At 42.1% G+C, this 23,804-nt stretch overlaps 1 protein-coding gene across 2 annotated transcripts in view; it reads right to left on the bottom strand.

Moving 5' to 3' along the window:
• XYLT1 (xylosyltransferase 1) overlaps positions 1-23,804 on the bottom strand; it is a gene marked incomplete at its 5' end in the record, with an annotated part of 209,410 nt that overhangs the window by 23,574 nt on the left and 162,032 nt on the right. For both annotated transcript variants that reach the window (XM_082313143.1, XM_082313142.1), the window contains 4 exons: positions 2,608-2,870; positions 4,828-5,004; positions 7,118-7,334; positions 19,854-19,934. In XM_082313143.1, coding sequence (XP_082169269.1) covers positions 2,608-2,870; positions 4,828-5,004; positions 7,118-7,334; positions 19,854-19,934 — 738 coding nt within the window. The remainder of the gene's footprint in view (positions 1-2,607; positions 2,871-4,827; positions 5,005-7,117; positions 7,335-19,853; positions 19,935-23,804) is intronic.

Here is a 23,804-nt window from a genome sequence, read left to right as displayed (position 1 = left end):
GTGTACATACGGATGTATAAATAATTAAAAACATGTTATTCGTATCTCTGAAGTCAAATATTTTGCTACTTTACAGCACTGACATTAACTGTGAAACAAGTGTGTTTGCAACACATTTAAAACCAACCAGTATCACACCTTCCCAGTCAAGTCAGCTAAGCCTGACTCCTCATGCCAGTTACTACATCTCAAGACACAAGCACTAAGAGGAGCTAAGCAAGAAGGACCTTCCATTCCATGAAATCAGCAACACCCAGAAGGAAGTCTCCAGAGCTTGAGAAATAAACATAGCAAGACAGGGTACAAACAGGGCCAGCACTGATGAACTGAGCAAAACCACAGCAAAGCTACGCAGCCAATACCAGCAACAATCTGACTTCTGTTCTGAGTACTAAGGCCTCCTGTTTTATATGTGTGCAGCAGCAAATATTTAAAATATCCTTGAAATAGTCTGAGCAAATTGTCTCTTGGCATCAGTGAGTAAAAATGCCTAGAGATGGAGAGAAATAAATTAAATCTCAATCACACATTAATGTTGGTTCCACTGAAGATGCTGATATGCAATCTAATTTGGTACCAGAGCAGTCTGCAGGGGGCATGGCTTTCTGAGGCTGTGAGCTAGGCCTTGTTAGAAAAGTGTTCAAGGCAGCTCCTCTTACAAAAGTCTCCTGGGCCGCTGCGGGTGGCAGCATGGGATTGACTCCAAATGTGATCTGAAGCAGTAGAGGCTTTCCTCGCAGTGCCTGCAGCAGTGTGAAATGAGCTGGGGTGGTGACTGCAATATCAGCTAACTTCGTGCTGCTGTGTTAGCGCTAACAGCAAAGGGAATACTGCCGAGGTGCTCAGCCCAAATACATCCCTGCCATTACCGCGTTACAGACATGCAAAATCATGAGAGGGAAAGAGGAATTGCATATATGCATACTCCTAGAAAGACAATATAGTAGCAAGAGAGAAGAGATATGAATCATAAACCTGAGGATCATCCACCTTTCTGTGATTTAAATTGGACGCTGTCTCACAGTGTTTCGAGGGGGCTCAGGTAGGTATGAAAGTTAAGCTTCCACTCCGTATCACTGTTTGCAATTCCTCCCTGCACTGTTTCGTGAGGCTCCAGCCTACTGTAAAGGAGCCATGCTTTATCCCGGAGACAGCTGCAATCAGCGGTGGATGACATGGCTTCCCTATCTATAATCTGAGCAAGCTTGAAAAGCACCTTGAACTCCTGTGCAATGAAAAGCTCCCCAGAAATGAAATTGATTATTGATATAAATCATCATCAGAACACTGGCAAAAGGAATAAGAACAAAAGTAATTGTCAAATTATTTCAGTACTGGTTATACATAGCTCCCATCCTCTCTGCTGGCTTCACTCAGCAGGACAAATGACCCAGGACTTCTTCAGGTCTGCCTTTATTTCATATAAGGAAGGCATGCTACCGGTGATTATTTCTATCTAATTGTTATTGATCTTTTATTGCTTTGCACTGGTAACCTTTGCTGGCAAAACTGTAATAGGAATCTGGATCACTTATTGCCACATCTTTCTAAACGGGACATTGCTCAGCACTTCCATGACTAAGTAGGAAGGTCAAGGCGCATTCAGTTCCCTCCTGAGAACACAAGAGGGGCAATGTCAATCCATCAAAGCATGAGGAGTGTCTTCAGTATTTGCTGACTTAGGCTGTATGTGTTTTCTATTAAGACAAAAAAAAGGCAGGGTCCAAAAAATAGATTCTGAAGGAATTAAGAGACTGTAAAGTAAGACTTTAAAAGATGAACCCTCTCTGCTTTGAATGTGAACAGCTTCAGATGCCTTTGCAGGCAGCAGACATCTGTCATGAAGAGAGCCTTTTCTGTGCAAGTCTAACTCCAGGAATTCCTCCTTCAAATCCCTTTTAGACTGAATTCTTCTTTGCTAGGCTTATAGGTGAAAAAGGAATCTAGAATATGGGGGGGGGGGGGGGGTGTCCTTTAAAGAATAAGGACCTTTATTTGCTCTCTCTCTATATTTATACTTACACACATTTTATTTATTTTATGCTAATGGATCCCACCAGTTGCAACACTTTTGGCACAGACAGCTGTACCAAGCAGGCAAACTGAGCTCGAGCAAGTTGTTCTCTGTATTCCATGTATGCACCCAGGGGAACAAACAAGCAAGAACCATTAACCTGCCTGTGTTCAGATTAATCCTGAAATCCTGTCCTCTGCTTTTGGTAAGCATAATAGAGGGGAACATGACCTCTGCTGCAATCACAGGGAGGGTTTAGGAGCTGTGGGTATAATACGCCTGCTGAAATTAAGAAAACACTGCAGTGGGGGCAGCCCTGCCCAACTGGATCCTGTCAGTCTTCATCAGGCTGGAGAGGAGCTCCTTAAAAGTGCAGCAAATGGGTCACATAATCTCAACCCTGAATAACCAATGCTTTATTACGGGCATAAATATTCCTGGAAATAAGTGCTGTACACTTGCAGCTGCCTGGCCCTGTTTGCGATGGTATGCTCCAGCCAGCACAGCCAAGCAGATGAACCTCTGCTGGCACTCGTCAGTCCAGTCGGTGTCCCCTGAAACACCCAGAAAAAGAAAGACAGACTCAGACTAACCGGCAGCTGTTGTCTCCAGCAGCATGGAACGAAGTCTCAGCTCTCCGCAGGCCCAGGCGGGAGAATGCATGGTACATGGTGAGGGCAACGTCGCTGAGGGTGTGCACGCCGTCAGGCTCATCGTACACGTTCTCCCAGTATGACCGGAGGCCAGGTGTGCCAGACGGGTAGTTGCCGTACAAGTAGTAGTCCAACTGGCCAATTATCTCTTGATTCACTACAGCTTCAAATTTGCGGGCAAAGAAAGTTGGCCTGGCAGTCTGCTGTGGTGATACGAAAGGAAAAGACACTGGAGTGAGTTCCCATTTTCCGCCATGACGCTTTGTCCTAAGCAATGGGTTGGAGTCGAGGACATGAATTGGTTCTCCCCATGGGCAAAGGTGACTTAAAAGCTCTCCTTCGTGACCATTTGTTGTTAAGAACATCGTTAAGATTCAGATAAAAACTATGTAATTACTCAATGAAAATGTAGGTGTGCCAGTCCCTTCCTACCAAGAGCCACCCCTCGCTGGAAGGCTCTGGAAGTGCTCTCCAAGTGCCGGAGGGGTGGGGAATGCTCTCTAAACCACCGCGTTAGCCTGGAGACGGCGCAGCAGTGGCATGTGTTATTAGTGGTCAGGCAGGCAGCAGAGTGTCTGGTGGCCCAGGGGCTCAGAAGAGGCAGAGCAGCGTTTTGCATGTATGGATTTGCTGCTACGAGGTGGTATGAGGACTCTGGGAGAGATGCCATCTGTGGCTGAGGTTTCTCAGCTTCTAACTGGTCCTGTACAGACTTTTTGCTCTGCACTTGACACAATCTTAGGTATATTATTGGTGTATGGGCTACTCAACTACCATTAGCGTTTAAAAAGCCTTTGTTTTGCCTTGCTCATATTTGAGCATGGGTTCTGAGGTGCCGACGAGTTCAGAAATGCCCCAGATGGTGGAAAAATTCTTTTGAGAATGCTCAGTTTTACTATGAGATGGCACATGCTATGGGCTCTCTGATCTCCTCCTCTGCAGCTTGCTTTGTGCCTCCGTGGGAACCGTGAGCAAGCCTTCTGGTGCTGTGTGTTCATCTGAGGGGCCCTCTCATCAGGCAAGTGTCAGAAGTTCCCTTTACATCTATTCTAACTCTGAACTTCCCCTTGCAGCTCTGTTTACCTGATTGTTTTCTGAAATGATGTTGTGGGCTGTTTTCCCAGCCTGGAGCAGGTCAGTCTCTCCAGACTGGCGGGAGTTTTTTAAGACTTGCCATTTATTCTGTGCTGGAGACTTTCCTGGGATTGGTGTTTGGGGCAGCAGAGCCTCTCTTAGATAATGTCTCATTTGCTCTTTTTGTGAGTGCCTGTGTCACTGACTTCAACCGCGTCTGGTAGGCAGCACATTACAATAAAGAAAAGATCTCTGTTTCGGAGCAGTCATCATTTTTGTGCTGTAGGGTAACACATTCCCCATCCCACACAAAGCCTGAACAAACATGCTTTATGCAGGGAACCCTGAGGAGCTGCAGGGATGGAATTGCAGATCTGGTGACCGTGAAACAAGCGGTTGTTCATTCTTAATAGAAGATACACAGGCCAGATACAGTCTTGAGACCGAGTGCACCCTTGAGCACAAGGATTTGCTCTCATGTCTTCCTTGAGGAAACTGTATCACAAAGGAACTGATTAAATTTTTTAAGGCAGTCCTGCCAAGCCTGGGTGATCGAAACCTCATTACTCTGGCCCACAAAACCATGAGATAAACTTAAATATAATCATGTTGATGAATATAATCATGAAAACTGATTTGCCTTGTGCTATGTAAGCCTCTAGCAGGCACTCTAGTCAACTTTTAAGCTTTTTCCAAAGATGAAAAACACTGCCTAACAACGAAAGCCAGGAGCTTCATGAAATCATGAAAGCACCTGAGCTGGAACTTTGCAATAAATTCACAAGAGTTACCAAGTAATATTGGTACAGTGAGAGATGTGTCAAGCTTCCCTCTTTTCTAACACAGCAGATCTACCAATGCCAAGTAGTCCAAAGAGCTGCTCTGTGACCTTACCACGCAGTAGTAAGTCTCAAGGGCCAAAACACAGGAGAACCAATCTTCTATTCTCTTGAAATTAAGAGCAGAGCTTCCTCACACCTCTTTCTCCACCTTGCTTGATGGGGTAAAAGGTCCCCTTCCCACTCCCTGCTGCAGCCATGCAAAGAGCTTCTTTGCGGGTATCAGAGAAGAGACTGCTTCAGTTACCTGGAATCGGTGGAAGTCTGCTGGTTTGAAGTCATTAGGTGAACAGCCACACCAGTCAACAATGTGCTTGTACTGACACTTGCAACCAAGTTTACGGTTCCAGTTCGTGATGCGCAAGTTGTTGTCCACCATGGAGTCACAGTACGGACTATTTTCCAGAACAGTGTGAAAGAAGGACTGCAAGAAAGACAGAGCAGATCAGTACATTCAGCTCCTCAGACTTCGGTTTTTCTCTTTCGCTTCAACCCTGAACCTAATGCAGGTGACTTATTTTCTTTCAAAATGACAGAATTAACAAGCTCTATTTTTCTGCCGTATTTGAAAAGCACCCTACATGTATGCATTCCATAGAGCATGAAAAAAAATCACAACACGCTATAGACCCAGCCAAACTTTAATAACATACAGTTGGGGCCTTGCTACAATTACCTGACACAGAATAATTGCACTTCTGCAATGACCAGCTTTGGGTATCTGGAGTCCAAAGGACTCCAAGGAAAGGCACCAGTGCCAGCAATTATTTTATTTTCATTTCAGCTGTATGAGCAATTCTAAGAAACTCCCATTATTTCTCTTCTGTGAGTTACTTTCTGGTCTAACAGCTTTAGGACTATTTTCCTGAGCAATGTGTTAATGATATATCTCAAGTTGTTTCCTAAGACAATTCTCAAACCTTCACCATCACCCCGGTTACTATGGAAAAAATACAGTCTCAGACAGCTCTTCTGTGGGTGTCTTTATCTCCAGCACTCCAAAATGCATTATTAGTTGAATGGCCTTGTTCTGAAATATACAGTTCACCCCAGGCACAAGAAGGACATTCTGCCTCCTGCAATTACGTCTGAAATCATAAGTCTCTATTTGCTGACTCAAGGCAGCAAGGAATTCCTATTGGGCTATCCTAATTATATCATCATCATATCAGCTATTACATAAATCATGTGTAATGGGGACTGATATAGCAGGTTAACAGGTCAGTGAAGGCAGGGTGATTTTAAGAAACCATCTATGTATCTTGCAAAGAAAACCTTGTAGAAAGAAGCTATGGAATATGATCAAATTTAGCCCTGTAAGAGATGATTTTTGGAGCACTGACTTCTCTTTAAAATCAGCAATAGTAAGACCTATAAATAACCAGCACAACATTAACATGGCTGGCCCCCAAATAATCCCCCTACCCTTTTTAATGTTAAATGACAGCCCAGTGAATATGGATTTTATGCTTGAACTGTTTGGTTAAACCCATAAAGGCATCCATTCTCATTCAAGCGAGAGGAAAAAAAAAAACCCTGCCCAATTACCCATTGCCCTGTGTCCTTTTATAATGATACAGAAATTTCTCCTAGATAATGGATGAAAAGGTTATCAGAGTTGAGAGAAAAGGTGATTTTTAACAGAAATGGGATTAAAGCAAGATTATTCAACATGTGTGTGGAATAATAAACCCCTATCAAAAGATGACAATGGCTGCGCTCCACCGCAAGCTAATAAGCCTAGATTTGCAAGATTGGTCTCATAAATCCCTCAAAATGTTCAGGGGCCACTAGCGAGGAAGGAAGTTATCATTTTACAGACAGTCATCAGGTCTTTCTTGGGACGGCTGCATGCTACATACCCTGGGAGCAGAGCCTGACAAGCCAGGGGAGCAACGTACCTGCTGAGGCAGGTGTAGCACAGCCTGACAACCCGCCAGGCTCTGTGCTCTATTTGTAGATAACGCACATCTCCCTGACCCACTGCCGCACGCTAGACGAAAACCCAGCCTGGTGTGCACTCCTCTTCTGCATGACTTGTAGCCAGAGCGATTCCTGAGTGATCTAAATGATTTGTGACTATGCCTTCTAGCTGAGTTTTGAACGGAACAATAAACCTTTGTTTGTAGGGGTTTTATTTTTAAAGAAAAGGGCTGGATAATAGCGAGTAAAGCTACTTATGAAGACAATTCGCCATCTCTAATAGCCTTCAAAGGCTTTGTGGAGGAACAATTTGAAAGCAAAGGGCAGCTGGATTTTTGGTTGTTCAGTAATAGATTAATAGGCTTAAAAATATAAAACAAAGCCACTCCTTGCAAAAAAGTCCCGCAAACAAACAAAGCAACTAAACAACGGCAAAAGTTGTTCTAACACTAAAGGACTTTCTCATCATGGGAGTAAAATTCTCATTACCCACTGTGGGATGATCCAAAGCCCACTGAAATCAGGCGAAAGCCCCTCTGACTTTGATGATCTTTCGGACAAGCACAAACGTTGCAGTTTTGAACACAGAGAGGGACTGCTTTGAATTCACATACCTCAGCAGGAAGCAACGTGTAAGAGTAAAACCTCTTCATCTTTGTCACCAGGTCGTCATTAGAAAAAGTGACATACTCCACAAACTTCCTGTTCAGGAGAAACCAGTCCGAACCTCCATCGACTGCGATTCCTTCTGGGATCCTCCGGTCCCCCAGGCGCCACATATGGGTATCGCACTCCAGGAAAAGCCGATCCAGTCCTTGTTTTCTAATAAATCTGAGGGAACACAAAAGTGGTCATTAAAAGTTAATTTGTATTTTGTTATCGTCACTAGCTCTATAAATAAAGAAGCTACTTTCTCAAACAAAAAAGGATAAAAAGGTCACTTGTTTATAACTCTGCTCTACTCTTAAATAATGTAGAGAGGTTTAATAAATGATTTATCAGTTATACGTTCAGTTATAGGGGCAAAGATGAACAGATTGCTTTTAAATATCATTTACACCTTCTGCTGTCCTAAGACAGAACTGTGCAAGTTACAGAGCTGTACGGCATGAAAATCCATAATGTTCATTAACTCTTAACAAACCACTGCAGAAGAACCATACCATGAACAGGAACTAAACACAATCTGTGTCATAGGCTCCTGTCTCTAAATAAATGCACAGATTTTGCAAAACAGCAAACCGTACATAAAGGTAAAATGACCAATTTTCTCCTATGTTATTATTCCATGAATTTTTCTATTGGGGTATAGTTAACTAGGAAGAAATACAATTACACTGCTCCTTGCTATAGAATGAGTATGTTTGCTCCATTTTCAAGTCTATGGGGAAAAATGTTTTGTTATTGCTGAACCATGAATAAGAGGAGCAACTGCAGAACTGTATAGTTATGGAAATGAATTATTTGAGACCAATATAAGAAGAAAAAAAAGAGCTGAAAAATCAATCTATGTTTGAAAACACTTTGGACTGGATGCCCACACATGTTTTGAGACTCTCTGATCCGGGTTTCTATTTGTTATTCCATTTTCAGAATTATTTCCCAGAAAGGGAAGCAGGGCAGCCATGAATTAGCACACGCCTTTGCAAGAGGGGCTGAGCGCTGTTAATAACGGTGAGTTGCTGTGTTGAATACATCCCACATGTTCTGAGCAATAATAAATGCTAGCTAACCAGACCATTACAGTAACGAACATCCACAAGACCACAGATCTCACTGGATATAAGGACTGCAGGCTAGCAAGAGCTGCAGCACCTACAGTGAGGAGGACGCCGTTAAGACCTGCGTTTCTTTCCTGAAGAACACAGAGCTACACCAGGGTTCTTAGAAATGTTTTAGGATTAGGAAGTCAAAAGGACATTTTAGTGGTCCTCAAACACATGCAACCGAAGGAAGGGGAAAAGAAATAAAAGTTAAGGAACAGCGCCAAAGCTTTCTGGACTCCTGCATCTGGAAACGTGAGCGTTAACCCCGTAGGCTAACTCCCTGGTTGAAGTTTCGTTTTATACCAGTCAAAGAACTGAGACACAATTATGAAATGGTGCATATTAATTTTCAAAAGGACTGTAAATGACTTCAGGGTCTATGTCCTACTGATAGCTATGCCTCTTCTCACAGTATGAGAAGAACAGCTCCTCTGTTGACACAACAGTGCAGAAAATGTGTAGATGAGAGTGGCGAAATTTTTCTTTCCATGAACAAGTTTCTAATTTCATGTTCCATTATGAAGGATAATAGAAAAGTCTTGCAATTTTAATGCAGTGCTCTGGAATGTAATCTTCAAATTCAATATTTATGCAGTTATCTCCAAATCAAATATTAATGTGCCTGAAAGTTTGGTCATTTATTTATTTCCCTCAAAACTAAATGCTCATTTGAGTTAATTATTTTAAGAAAATAATAGAATTTTATCGACCATACTTAAATAGGAACGTAAAGTTCTTTTCCATGAAATAATTTCTTTCAACTGCTATCTCTACCAATTTATCACCCTTTATTCTCATTTTCAAATAGAAGTTTCTTTGACTGCAATAAAAACCCCCAAACCAAAAAAAAACCCTGACCATTTCAAAAACCCCTCTACTTACAAACTCCATCAGCCTATATTACATGACAGGGTTTACAGGTAACTAACACCAAAAACCTCAGTTATACAACTTCAGCCTTACTGTCTGAAATCGGCAACAGAAGAGTATGGCCACACTCCGGGTAAGAAGGTCCCAGCAAATCTAGGCTCACAGCTTGACATTTTCCAAAATAGTTGACGGGCTCCTTTTTTGTATACGTACACAGTTCTATGACTTTTTTGAGCTAATGCCTTGGACAAGCAAATCTCGGCGTATGGAGTGAAATAAAACAATTTTTGGGAGCACGAGTGTTTTCACAACAAATCTCAGTCCTAAAATCCTATACAACGAGGTTATTAGAAGAAAACAAAATGTACTTTCCAAGGATTCATCCTCCAGCAAGGCAGTATAGCCCAAATGAAGAGCAGCAATGCCTTTGGAGACCTGCAAAGAGATGACCCTTTTGGTAATGCTTCTAGAAACCTTCCTAGAAAAACCGTATCAGGTTTGAAATACCAGTAACAACTGAATAGGAAGCAGGCATTTCTCAGAAGGCTCACCCTTACTGGGCCTGCTTCAGACACAGTCATTACACCTGAACAGAACAACGCATTGGCATAGCAAATAATTTCCTTTTATCTATGAAGCAATAATTTATACAAGGGGCTTTTAAGACACAGGTCTCCATTGGGCAATAGCTTGCTATCCATTTATGTTCCTTGGGAGCCAAGGGGACCACGTATATTTTAGATCTCCTAGAAGCTAAATGATCCTGCCTGAGGAGGCAGTGGGTTGCCCTAGCAAGCCTAGGCTGTACTGCTGGCACACAGAGCTGAACTGCAACCAAAGTGGAAAAGGTGGATGAGGCTTTTTTCCCCCTCCAGACTCTCTTCTAGGATGACTGATGCTCCTAGCTACTCCAGCAATAGTGATTTTGGCACTCACGGAGGCAAGAACTTACTCTAAGCATATTGGATATTGCCTGAGGGAAAGGGAAAGGTGCTATTTGTATGCCATGTTGGCCTTTTCAAGAAATCAAAACCCCTCAAACAGTTCATAAAGATTCTTGACGGGCCATCCAACAACGGTTGCAGCAGTCATCTCTGAAAAGAAAGATAAGAAGATGGAGGGCAAAAGCATGACCCTACTGATTTGTTTCTAGTCTAATGCTGTATTTCATTAGTTTCTGATTATGCTTAATGTAATATTAAAACAGCGCATTTTATGAAGGCATGACAAGCTTCAGAGAGAGCAGTGAAATGCAAAAAATGGTGATTTATCCCTCAAGTCTCTCTCTCGGGTTTTACAGGACATCTAGCAGATAAGTCCCAAATTAAAGTAGAAAAAATGGGTTAGTAATAGCATTTCATTAATCTTAGTCAATGTGGAAAAATTCAGGTGCTTCCTGGCATGCTGAACTTCAGGTAAGACCAGCACACCTCTGACAACTGTGAATGTACTTGCCAGAAGAATGACATACAATTGCACCAAGGTATGGTTAGCCAAATACAACGGAGATTGCCATCAGATAAAGACACTTGACTTTTGTCCTGATCCAAGACAAACAACAGGAGGAAAATAACAATGATAAGAAAAGACAGTCAACCAGGAGAAAATAAAAGGAAAATAAGATTAGGGTTAAGAAAAAGCATGCCATTTTACCTTATTTCATAGAACACTCCATCTAAGACATTTTATGCTTACCCTTAATCAATTTTAACTCTTCCTAAAGGGCCTTGAACTTTGAGGAGCCTGGGTTACACTTGCAAGTAAGCAACAAGCACAGCATAATATGAATGTGTCTAGCCAGGTGAGCTCAGCAATCAGGTAACTACACGTGTGAAAGGTGCTGCTTGTGCCCTGACTACGCGTGGATGCAGCCTCGGGGCTTACAAGTTCCGGATGGTTATTTTTATACTTTGTTAAAAAAACCTACTGCTGGCAGCACGTGGTCTGTCACACTGAGTATAGATAGTTAACTGTCCAGACAGCTCATGATTGCAATCCAGCTTAGGGAACTCCTCTTACTTTGTAGTGTATTTAAATATTTATAAATGCATTTCAGATGAGACTCTAGCATTGTGTAACACATAAAGCATTTGTAAGATGTTTAGCACACGCTCCTACAACACGAATATAAACACATAGCTCAGCTCTTCTTATGATATGTTTTAACTACTAGTAAATATTGTTGCACAGTTCCTTAATATCAGCAAAAATATCACTATCAAATATCACCCTTTTGGATAGTTTTCTCCAAGTGACACTGTACACCACAGCAACTCTGAGAGACCCCCGCTCCTGAATGCTCACACTTATGCAGTATATAAGACAGAGAGTTCTCTGTTTTCTGAAGTCTATGAATGAATAAAACTTTCTTAAGCATCAGAGGCTATCAGATTGCTAAACATTACTTATCAGTAACCTCGTCACTAAAAGGCTTTTGTCTGGAAAGACTATATTTTTTAAGGTGAAAAGGTTTCTTCCTACATGTTTTCTGTTTCTGGCCTCTTGCCTAGAAAACCTCCTATCGGCATTTCACTGTTAACCAGGTGCACCTACCAGGACCTCATCATCATTACTCACTATACAAGAATACGAACTATGAATAAAAGTTAACAGTACCTCAGCGAAACAATTCATCACAAGTCAAAAGTCAATGTCAGAGCAAGGACGTGCAGAGCTTGGACCTCCACTAGCACCATGGCCATGTTCTCCTTAATGTATGTGGACAAACTCTGCACTTTGCATTGACTCTATCCGCTCCTCTTTTAACTCTCTTTAGACAAAAATTTCAAGAAGTCAGCCAATTTTGGTGGGAAAAGTCAAGTAAATATTTTTACAGATGAGAAATATGAGAGGCTCTTACCAGCAGTGTTTGCACAGCCACCTTGGAAACACTTACCAGAGTCAATCAGTCGGGAAGCATAAAACAATAACTTGCAATTTAGGTGACCAAGTAGAAAGCGCAGAACAGTAATTTGACAATCTTGAGTTCAACAGTTGCAACAAGTAATTTGTGAGCAATCTCTAGGCTACAATATATCTCCATAAACCAGTCACTGAATAATTCTTTGTAATAAGCAAGTTCATAAAACCCAAACCTGCACAGAGCGGTTTCATTCCCTGCCCGCTGCAGGCCAGAAATCCTGGCCTCCATCGAGTACGCGATGAATTTCCAGTTGACTGCGATACAACCCTGACTTCAACCCATTTCCATGAGTAACTCTATTCTATGAAGGGTTACACAGTATTTAAAAAATCTGAAATAATTAACAATTGGCTATTTAAGCACAATGTCTATGCTGCGCCAGCTAAACATCTGTTTTTCTAAAGATATGATCTTGCAGTATGTTTCCCAGGACCTCTTTTTGTTGTGCCTAAAGCCTCCAGGGCTGACCCCCCCCCCCCGAAATGGAGTTGAAGCTTGAAAAGGGGAACAATGTCAGAAAGAAATAGCACCTACTTAGTCTGTCAAGATAAGGAAGGTTTCCTCCGGGTATGACAGGCAGCATGCAGAAAGTGCAGAATGCACAACTCCTGCTGCTTCAAAAGGCTATGAAAAATCTCTCAGCGTAGATAAAAGTGATGGAAGAAAAGAGAGGGAGAAATAAAAATTGTAACCTGCTTTCCAATGTGTTTAAACTGCGGCATCTTGAATGCAAATGTTATGAGGTCAAAAGCAGAATTCTTCTTATCTTTCTTTAATTCCCTTACTCCGAAGAAAATATTATCAACAGAATACTATCCTAACAATCCCCTAAGCTTTAATGCCAATGCACAAACATCAACAATATCATAAAGAATTTCTCTCTTGACTGGATTTGCTATAGCGAGTTTGGGCTTATTTCACGTGCAAAAGCCAAACCTGTAAGTAAGCACACAAATTGAAATGCTTTTAGTAGCTTTGCCCACTGTGCTAAATGCTCGGAAGTTAACAAGGAACATAAGAAAATCTTACTTTTAAAATATAATTAGTGTTTGGCATTCATATCTCTATATGCCCTACAACAGAGGAGGGCACCAGACCTCATGGAGCAGCAGAGCATGGTGGGCATGTGAATGGAGGGGTGGCCAACCCCGCACCATGGGATCACCAGCTGCCCCTCGGCGAGGACAGCATGGGCTTCGACCTTTGGAGGACAGGGATTGAATTCAGAGCAGAAAGCACAGGAGACACAGCCATGAAAAATAAGCCAGTGCTGAGAGATGCAGTTCGTGACATTTGTTCCTGCAATTTCTGTGGGTCTCTAGGAGCTGGGCTGCAAGGCATCATGAGACAAGCAGCCCTACTGGAAGGGTTTTCTGACAGTCCACTTTACCACGGTTGTTTCCAGTGTATGTTTAAACACTTTTATGCTCAGTGTGCAAGTAAATCGGGCAGACAACTGGTCTGCTGCCACAAATGTTGGACAATATAAGGTTTAGATCATTTACAGTGTTGCAAAAATTTTGACTACCTCTTTCAAGTTACAAGTCTACCTTGAAATATTATGTTAAACGTGGCCCTTCTGAATCAATGGCATCTTTATGGAAACCAAACAATCATGGCATTTAGGGTATTCCACACGAGATGCTGTTGAAAGCTGATGAATACACACATTTTATCTGGTCATTATTCCATCTCTGTATGGACATAATTAGATTTTTCAAGCTTTAGGATAGGCGTCTCATACTCTACATGATTTGTTTCTGCTTCTTTCATATGTAACTTTCTCAGTATATCCATTTAATGCTTTAGTCATATCACATCTTTGCATTATGTTTAGAAATTGTTCCTCATGATTCTTTCTTCTTGTCCACCTCTTCCTAAGCATTAACTTCCACTGGTTTTGAAAAAATCTTACTTTCCATCTTCTGGAAATCTCTCTTTCAGAGGAAGTCTTAAAAAGCCTTAATGCTTCTCAATATTTTAATGTTGCAGGTCAGGGAGCAAACTCTTCAAGTGTCCCAAAAATAAAAAATCCTCTAAAATTGTTTTTAGTTGTAGGAAACTTGCAGAGTCTATTTTTTGCAGTAATAACTCTACCAGGAATCACCTTGTTTGACAACAGTTCCGTACAGTACCTCATGAGTACAAGGCTTGAGAGGGACTTTCAAATACTTTCCTGTGGGCTTCTTTCCACCACTCTTCACTTATGGTATCTTTAAAGAAACACTGTAACAGCTTTTACAAGGACAAAAATGTAACGGCTTCCTCTCATGATCAGGGAGGCCACAATGCAAGTGATTTTGTTTCTTTTTATATAAAATAAGCCAAACAGGGAGACGACTGCAAATGACAGTGTGCAGAGATGTAGCATGAATTCAGCACAGACAGACTCAATGATAGGAAACCTGACATTTTGCCATCTGTTTGTCTCCAATAAATGTCTTCTCTAGAAGATTTCTTGTCCCCTCACCTCCTCTTCCCAACACCCACGCAACCGAGCAGTCTCCGACCTGGGCCTGAGTGGCTGAGCTTGAAGCCATCTCATCTACGTGATGCTGCTGCTGGAGCAGCTACAGCACACGCTACGGCTTCCCCCGCAGCCAGCAGCTCACAGCTGCCGCAGCGACCGCGGGCAACGCGAAGGGACCCGCCGTGCAGAGCACACCCGGGTGTCCGCCACAATAGCATCTCACCGGGTGTTTCTACTGTGCTTAACACCTCAGGATCTGCATAGTAGACAACTGAAGAAAAAAAAAAAATGAAATGGGGATTCAAACTTTCCAAGTGACTGAGGGCAAGCGTGAGTCACTTCTATACAGATTTTTCAAGCTACCACATCAGGCTGTTGACCTGTGGGTAAAACAGGGACAACAATATCTCTCCACTTAAAAGGATGCTCCCTGCCATAATTATTTTATAAAATGCTGCAGGATCTCAGATGGAAGGACACAAATGTTACTGTATATACCACTGAAAATCAAGTGTGCACCTCAATGTTCTTAGATAGCAATCAGGTTTCTGATTACTTTACTGGTACCTCAGTTTTCACCTCCTTCCTAATTCCTACCCCACCACATAAATTATGGCTACTTCAAACCTCACTTACTGCACCTTCCTGAACTGGTGGATGATCTTGCTTGTATACTCTACCAAGACCAAAACCCATGCTGTTTTGTCCCATGTCAAGACATATGCCTGTTTTTACTGCACCTTCCTATCATCTTCAAACTATTTTTGTTTTCCTTTGCATTGACAACTTAGCATTGTTTTCCAAAACCGAGCAGAAATAAAAGCCCTACAAGGCAAATTGTCAAGCCAAAGCAGTAAAGGCTTTATGGTTCCCCTAACGCTTAGCATAAAGCAATAAGGAACATCTGAAAGTTAGCTGTAATGTCTAAAATTTTTAAGTGCAGTCTCTTTGCACAGAAGATTCATGTTGTTATTTCAGTCGCTACAGTTCACATGCAACTGTTGGGCTGAACTACTTACAAGCAAAAAATAGATCTTCCTAGTCTGTGTGTTTCAGAATACTGAGGCATTTAAAAAAATTAACAAAAAAAGTAAGGCTGAGGGAAATCTGAGTCAAATGAACCACCAAATATTTCACATGAGCAGCAAGGTAAGCGCGGCTGGGAGCTAAGTGGTTGAACTATTCCAGCAGCAGGGATAATATTTTTTTTTTTTTTCCTAGTATTTGGGTACTTACTAGGCGATTCATCAATGCAATACACAATGGCTTTTACTGTGTGATCCATTTTCTAACCAACTGCCAAGCCACCATCAACCCAGTGTACAGAACTGCAAGTGCCACAGTGCAAAAAAGGCACGTCTGAAAGGGTGATGAAACAGATATGCATCAGCAGAACTGGGCTGAAAGAGGTGTAGATTTTGGGAACGTGCTCTGGCTCTTTGGGAGTTAAGGTCTCTATAGCCTCTGAGAACTAGGATGGGCTTGCAATGCTCCTTACTACAAGCCGTACAGTTCAGCAACACCTCTAAAAGTATCTGGAGGTACCCAAGATCCAGAAAGGGGACAACACAGCTGCAAAGAACAGCATTAATGAGGAGAAAAAAAAACAGCACATGAAAAGAACTCAGATACCTAACAAACTTCTAATGGCCTTTTCTTTAGTTGTTTGTATTCTGCCTATGAGCTCCAGATCCCTCTAAGATGTAGCAGCATCCAACCTTCACAGCATGTTTATGCTGTTTCCCAAATGATTACTGTGGCAAGATTTCTAGAAAAAAACCCTCTTTTTCCTGCCTGTTGTTGAAGATGTCACATTTGACCGTCTTTATATTTTCTAATACATCAGCCAGGTGCTGCTCCTGCCAAAAAACCAAATCTTCCGGGTGTTCCAAATTGCAATAGCTTATACAACAACTGGGTTATTCTTTTCTTTTAATAGTCTAAGACACTGAAAAGAGGAGAAAATGTAAGTGTTGCCCACTAAGTACTATGTAACGACTCCAGCCACTGCATGCAATTTCATTTCATACATCCAGCTCTCTAAGGAAATAATGCTTCTCCAGCTGAGTTAAGGAGCCATTTTCACGTCCATTCCCTTTTCTGAAGCCACTAAAGGAAAATCAGAGCGATGCACTTTTTAATGACTTTGGCATAACCAAAAGAAAACTTCACTCTATAAAAGGAAGCCTGGTTTCTCTCCTTATTTGGCAGTAAAACATGTACTGATTGTGAACATGGCTTGAATACAAAGTACATTGTAATTGAGCTGTATAAGCATTTCAGTTTTAAGATGGCACTTCTAATCTTTATCTCTCCGTAGTATGATCCAGAGACTAGGATGATTTAAAATTCAGAGTTTCCAGTTGTTTACGAAGCAGATTTAGACAGTTGAAAAGCTTATTGTTTAGGAGCCATTATTCATCTACAAATTAAAATAAAAAGTAGTAGCAACGGTTGTACATTGCTTTCAGTGATATTTAAATGCTGAGCTCCTGTATTATCAGTTCACTTGTTTTGAGAAAAACACCTTGGAACAGCAAAATTATTACTGTACGTGGGGCGACAGTCAGTCTAGTCCAGTGTCCTCTCCCTTATCATGGCTTCAACTAGCCATTTTAAATAAAAAATCCTGTTCCAGTCTGTTTTGAGATAGGATGTCCCAAGGGAGTTTTATCCTATTGCCCAATAACTTGGAGACTGGCCTGTGTCCTAAATCCTTTCCAAAAGCTGTCTTTTTTTTATTTTTTTTTTTTTAAATTTTTGTTGCCAAACCTTGAGTCTGTTGCTTCTCTTCTAGACCTTACTAAGCTCTTGGCCATACCGTTTCCCCCATGGGATATTTCTTTTCCACAGGGCTGTGACAAGGCAAAGCAAATGGCAAAATTTAAGAAGTAACTGGAAAAATTAATAGAAAAAAATAATCATCCCTTACTCTTAAATGAGCAAGTCACCAATTTTGGCTGTGGAAATTCCCCAAGCAAAGGTCAACAGGAGGCTGGGAGAATATTGTAAGGAAGCACCACTACCCGCCTCTTCTTCTGCTCCTCTGGGGACATCGGCTGTAGGCAGCAGGACAGAGTGACAGCCTAGATGGGCCTTTGGTCTCGTCTCACCTGCCCGTGCTTATACAAGGTATTTCAGTCCAGAGGATTTAATCATTCTAACTACAGGGATAAACCTCACCAGCATGACCACAGCTTACACACTTTGGGCATAAAATGAAAGTCAGTTGGAAACTGTGTGTCAAATGGGCAGAGCTGATGGTACATTTACAGGTTTAGACAAGACTGAGTTACTGCAACACTAAAACTGAAAGATCAGACTAGAGATCTTTGCATTAGATACTATTTCTCTCTCAACAGGTGGATGTAGAGATGGAAATTCACCCACAATACAGGCAGAGGGCTAACTGCTTTTTGATCAGCTTTTGACACCAGTGGAATGAATTTTTACCAAATGCCAATATTACTCACGAGGCTTCTGCGGCTGCTGGCCTGAGTCCTGTCTCTACAGTTATCTGGCCTATGCAGGAGGAGAGGAGCCACTGTATCTCCCTGATAGAAATTTTGGGGAGCTGCCAAGGGGAGATGTGAAAGGATTCATTCATCCAGTGGTCAGCAGCGGGAGCGCTTACGGGACTCAGGGACTACACAACCATGGCAGACAGAGGCAGCAAATCTGCACTCTTGTCCCACATTATGTTCCCTGATGCACAAAGGATTTATGGTAGAAATCCAGAAGAAAAAATAAAACATGGCAGCATATTGTAATAGGCTAAAAGGTATTTAATTGTTTATACAGTCAAAGGGAACCATTGAACTAATAAATGGGTTGTTATTCTTGTGAGGGGAGGACAAGTGGCACATTAGCTCATTTTATTATTAAATTAATACCAGATTAGTGTGTTTAATTGATCTAAATTGCTCTAACCCAGCTGAGGTTGGCATGTTCGAACCAGCTTGATGCAGGCATGTCATAATTCATTAGTTATTTCCCTTAGCCAGGCTCAGGGAATTTGAGAAGAATCAGGTGCACCAGAGGAGCAAAAAGGTGTAAGAGACCGGCTGCTTTTCCCTGGCCATTTCTCTTCCCTTTTCTACTTTTAACTCTGCTGTCGATCACTACTGCCAGGAAGAGCTGAGCCTGCCAATCACTCTGACACCCTGCATTTCCCAAGCCAGAGACTCTACTGTGAAAACTGTTGACTCGGATTTAAATATTATTCCTCACAGTATTATTTTTTACTACCTGCTATAGAATTTCTGCATGCACAAGATGAATGCTCGTGAGGACTTCATTTAAACAGGAACATGACAGAATTGATAAATCTAGTGACAAGAGCAAAAGCAGCCAAGAAGTGAGAGAGACCTGTGCATTATTCTACCCACCCGCTGTGCTGAACATGCGACTCAATGTGTCACGTTCTCTATGTACACTGTCTGAACCCAGCCTTACAGTACGCTTGACATTTTACAGAATAAAGAGATGACCTGGTGACCCAGGCAGAATAAAACAATATTTATAGGTGCCAAGCCACTGGGACTCAGCATATGGAATTGCTGGAACTGTTGCAAGACTGCTGTTACGGTACAAAACTAGCAATAAAGAGGAAAAGAAAAACTATCAATGAAGAGGAAAAGAGGACCACTGCAATCAGATGGGAAAGATCTTCCACCTGCAGAGGTTGTTTAAAGCTTTGGAAACACTGTGTTTGGTTACTGTTGCTCCCTCAAACCACAAAGCTGTAAGCATTACTGAGGCGTTGTGGTCAACACAGCACATCCTTTTCTCCCTGAGACCTCCGCAGGGTGGATGAAAAACGACACTGATCCAAGGACTTCAAAACTGTAGCAGATCATGATAACCCTCCAGCCACCATCCACACCCTCGCTAGCACGTGCGGGCTGGTACAGGCTCCCACACCTTGCAGAGATGCTCTGCTTGCACAAGGCTTTGCTGCAGACCCTGGCTAGCACAGGTCTTGGTCATCAGTGTGGCTAGGGCCGACTGGGGCAGGGAAGTGCTGCTGTGTGGGGCAATTACTGCTTGTTCCCAAACCATCAATCTGAGCCAGGCCCCAAGGAGGGAGTAAGCATCAGTCTGCTTAATGTCTTTCTCCCAGAAAAGCATCTTTGCAAACTGATTCTGCGGAGGAGCCATTCTGGACCAATAAACAACTGTCCTCAGGAGACGGTTTCCTCCTCGTTCGCTTCTCTTTCCTGGACTAGGGATTTCTTCACTCAGATAACACTGGAAAACCACCACTATGCAAAAACTCTCAGTGCCATGGTTAAAATAAGCTGAGGAGAGGGCCAGCTTACCTTGCGTTGTCCCTCCCATGTGATTTCAAGAAGTTCATATCACGATATCTGGACAGGAATGCTACTAGCTGGTCATTTGTCCTGCAAGAGAAAGAGCAAAAGATGCACAAATTACACTGCGAAAACTACTATGTTTAGAGTAATTTATATACTTATTGTTCTCATTTGGGGACCACCTGCAGACTCTTTGAAGGAGGCAGTTGCTGAGAAAACTCCCACACTGCTCCTAAACTTCACTCCCTCCCTCTACTCAGCAAAGTGTACTTGGAAAGAAGTACAGCTTTATTACATCTTAACAAATTTCATATCAACTCTTGGCAGATGTTTTAAGCATTGTAACAGAGTATGTATTAAGTAATACTGCTCAGTACTTTTTAAGTATGAAAATCCAGCTGTGAGATGACTGCATTGATAGTCCTGTTTTACATGCTTTGCTAGATCTTTCCTACGGAATTTGGTTAAGAATTGGCATTTCATTTGTTTTCATCCTTGTAATAGAGAAGAGGCCAAGGTCAGAATGCATAAAGCAAGAGAATTTGGATGTCAAAATCCCAATATAATTAATAGGAACAAAGACATTTAGAAGGTTAATTCCAATTAGTATGACTGGCAATCTGACACCAGTATTTTCAAAATTTCAGCTGACATGTCCAAGAATGTATTTATGCTTGACAGCTTTTGTACTCTGTTATTTCTTTAACAATGGAACAAAAACGTTCTCTATTTATCTAGGTCAGCATATTTAGGAAAACTGAATAACTCATATTAAAAAGATCTTCATCTCCTGAGCTGCATTCAAAACCACAACATTGCAAATACAACACCATTTAAGCAATGGTCTGTAATGGAGTTGATGACAGAAAAACTGGAGAGAAAACAACTGTCAATAGCACCGTATCTTGAAAACATTTCATTATTATAAGTCACAGAAAACCAAGTTAAACCAGCGTCCTGTACAAAACGCATTTAACTTCTGGGGTCAGGCTGCAACAACTTGGAATTGTTATCAGCCTAGTAAACTATCTTCGTATCTCATAAAATGAAATTCTTCTGTCATCACAGGTAGCATTTCATTACTGAACTGATGAATAAAGAACAAGTTAACCATTGATTTTATCTGGACCAAATGAAGTATCTGCCTGTCAACCAGCCTGAACGACCAGGCTGTCGGAGCTGAGACCCTCCCTCTACGCTCACTCATGTGAGCTGTAATACCTCCCAGGGTCAGACTCTGCATCTCAATTTGGCAACCTCAGAAAACTGCTTTCTGTATGGTAAGCTCTGCAGATTTTCACATTTGCTGCTCCAGTGATTCTCCATCTTACCGGGATGAATAGGCATTTAGTGAATTTACTTAGCAATGCTTCCACATGAAATGGTTTCAATGGCTGACATCTTCGGGTGAGTTTCTAGGCAAACGCTGGCACGCAAAGATGATCTTTAGAAATATAACCAAGTTTGGAAGTGCTTGAGCTTTGATTTCCTTACAGGATAAAAATCAAATCAACTGAAGTAACAATCCACACCACTCAATAAAACATCATCATTTCTAGATTGCTCACCAACTATATTTTGGTAGTCAGCAGTGCTCTACCAAGTGTATTTGGACTTGGGGCTGCCATACAAACTTTTCAATGCTTCTCACTTTTTAGATAATGCTTAGAAATGCCCACATGATTTTTAGCTCTCAAAATGATTAATAATTGACATTTTCCCATTTCTAGAAAACACTGGTGGCCTTGGTCCCACTTCTAATATCTTTTTTAAAAAAAACCAACCAAACAAGAACTTATACAAAGTTTTACTCTTTGTCAATTAAGTATGCTTTTTTTTCATGTGGTGACAATATGGAAATAAAACATCACATTTCCATTTGGTAAAACTTTCTAGTTATTTGACATTTAGATTTATGCGGTCAACCAATTCTGTGCTCAGCATGGGAGCACACTGAATTTCTATTAAGCTTTCATTCAAACTGCTTCTTCTGGCCCCAATATCATGAGGATGCTGTGCACCACCTCCGAATTATTCCACCACATGACATTAAAAAGAAAATCAAAGGTATTGAACATGCCATAGATGCTAATGCAGCTGCTAACATCCTCCTCACCTCTCAGAAAACTTTGCCTTCAGGGGTCTATTTCCTAAATGCCTCTGGCACAGATTGCTACTGCACTTCTTCATGCATGGCAGCCGCAGAGTCTACACCATCGCAGTGCCTCTGGCACTCCTTCTGAGACATACTAAAGACATGGGCCTATTTTTTCTCTAAGTAAGGCAATGGAAAGCTGAGATTTTCAGCTGAAGACATCACTGGGAGCAACATCAACACCACACTGCCAAATTAAATTCTGCTATAGCTCCACAAATTTCAGGGATAACTCACTGAGCATAAATCTGGCACCAAATCTTTTACTAACCATCACAGTATAACAGAAAGTAACAAGTGCAACATATTTCTAGTATTTCCTTCCTAAGAAGGAAACAAAAAAGTCATGCTGATAGCGAGAGCAGTTCATGCTACTGACTAAAACACACTAATGTACATATTGCACTCCTATCAGTTTCCCTAGCGTGTAACACAGCATGAATACAGATCGAGGAAAAAGCCTTTCCACAGTTGGTATGTGAGGCTGGAGCTGATGGATGCAGGCACACAGCTCTCACTTTTATTTCCTTTTGTTATTAAACTCACTCGAAGGGTGAGGCACCAGGGAGAAGAATTAGTCAGCTGGTTACCTGTGCCGTTAGCCGGGAGGGAGGACGATGCGAGAGTAGCGAGGCTGAAAGAAAATGTGCAGGCTTTCACGTGTGCAGCATGCAGAGAGGAACGGGAAACTAATCCTCCAGTGAACTTGAAGTGTGGCAAAAGATTGTGCGTGTGGGAGGGCTTCCATGAGCAGATGACAAGTGAAGACTGATGGGGAAATAAAGCATTTTTGACTTCATTGATGTAGATTTGGTGTTAAGCAAGGGCAGGTCTGCCAGCTGGGATGGAGGGGTCCATCTCCACCAGAACTTTACTGAGATTACCTCAATAAGGTACTGCTGCTCCCCTCCTGCAGCAAGGGTGGATGGAGGTAGCAGGGGCAGAGCACCGTGCCCACCTGCGGAGATGCCACACAGCAAAACTCAGCCAAGCCTCCCACGAGGTTGGGCTCAGAGGATGGAAGCACTCAGCTGGGCAGGCGGGGGGCTCTGGCGGCTGCAAAAGCAGCTCCAGGGCTGCCGGTGACTCAGCCCTCGGCACTGCTCAACCTGGGGATGTGGCTGAGCCCCTGGGCTGGGGCTCAGCCCAGAGTTAGGGTCAAGATTAGAGTTAGAGGTCTGAGGAAGAGAAAGGCGAGTCCTATAGCAAGAAGGGAACTCAGAATATATTGCCAAAGCAAAGCAAGGTCTGCTACTAGTGTTTTCTCATGAGCAGCCCCTGGCCTGGGACTGAGGCGTCCCAGGGCGTGAGCAGGCTAACCAAGCACTGAGTAAGCACATATACATCCTGAGCATTGCAATCATTTCAGAATGTGGCATATACACTGGGGATTGAAATGGAAAACTGAAAAGAGAAACACTGACTTAGTGTTTGCATTGTCTGAAGGCGCTGGCAGGTCTGGCCAGGAAGCGGCATGAATGTTTCCCTGTGCACAACCATGGTTGAACACTGCGGAGAACAAAAGGCAGTGCTGGGCTTGCTGGTTTCAGGCAAACCCTCCAAGTTCTGGTGACTAATCCAAGCAAAGAGCAGAGATCCCCTTAGTTTACAGCTGTGAAAATAGATTAAGAAATTCTTTGGAGAATCTGAGAAAAGGAAAACAAGCAATTGTTACTTTTGGAAGACAGTGAAGGCTAATATAAATGTCCTTGGTTCAGCAAGGTACTTTAACGCACGGGCAACTTGAAGGATGTACGGAATAGCAGACACTTCAATGGGACTATTCATATGTCAAAACTTAT

This window comes from Platalea leucorodia (genome assembly GCF_965183815.1).
Source record: "Platalea leucorodia genome assembly, chromosome: 5".
In the NCBI taxonomy this organism is placed as follows: Eukaryota; Metazoa; Chordata; class Aves; order Pelecaniformes; family Threskiornithidae; genus Platalea; species Platalea leucorodia.
The sequence above is the reverse complement of the archived record's forward strand: the minus strand, read 5'-3'. Positions and strand labels throughout refer to the sequence as shown.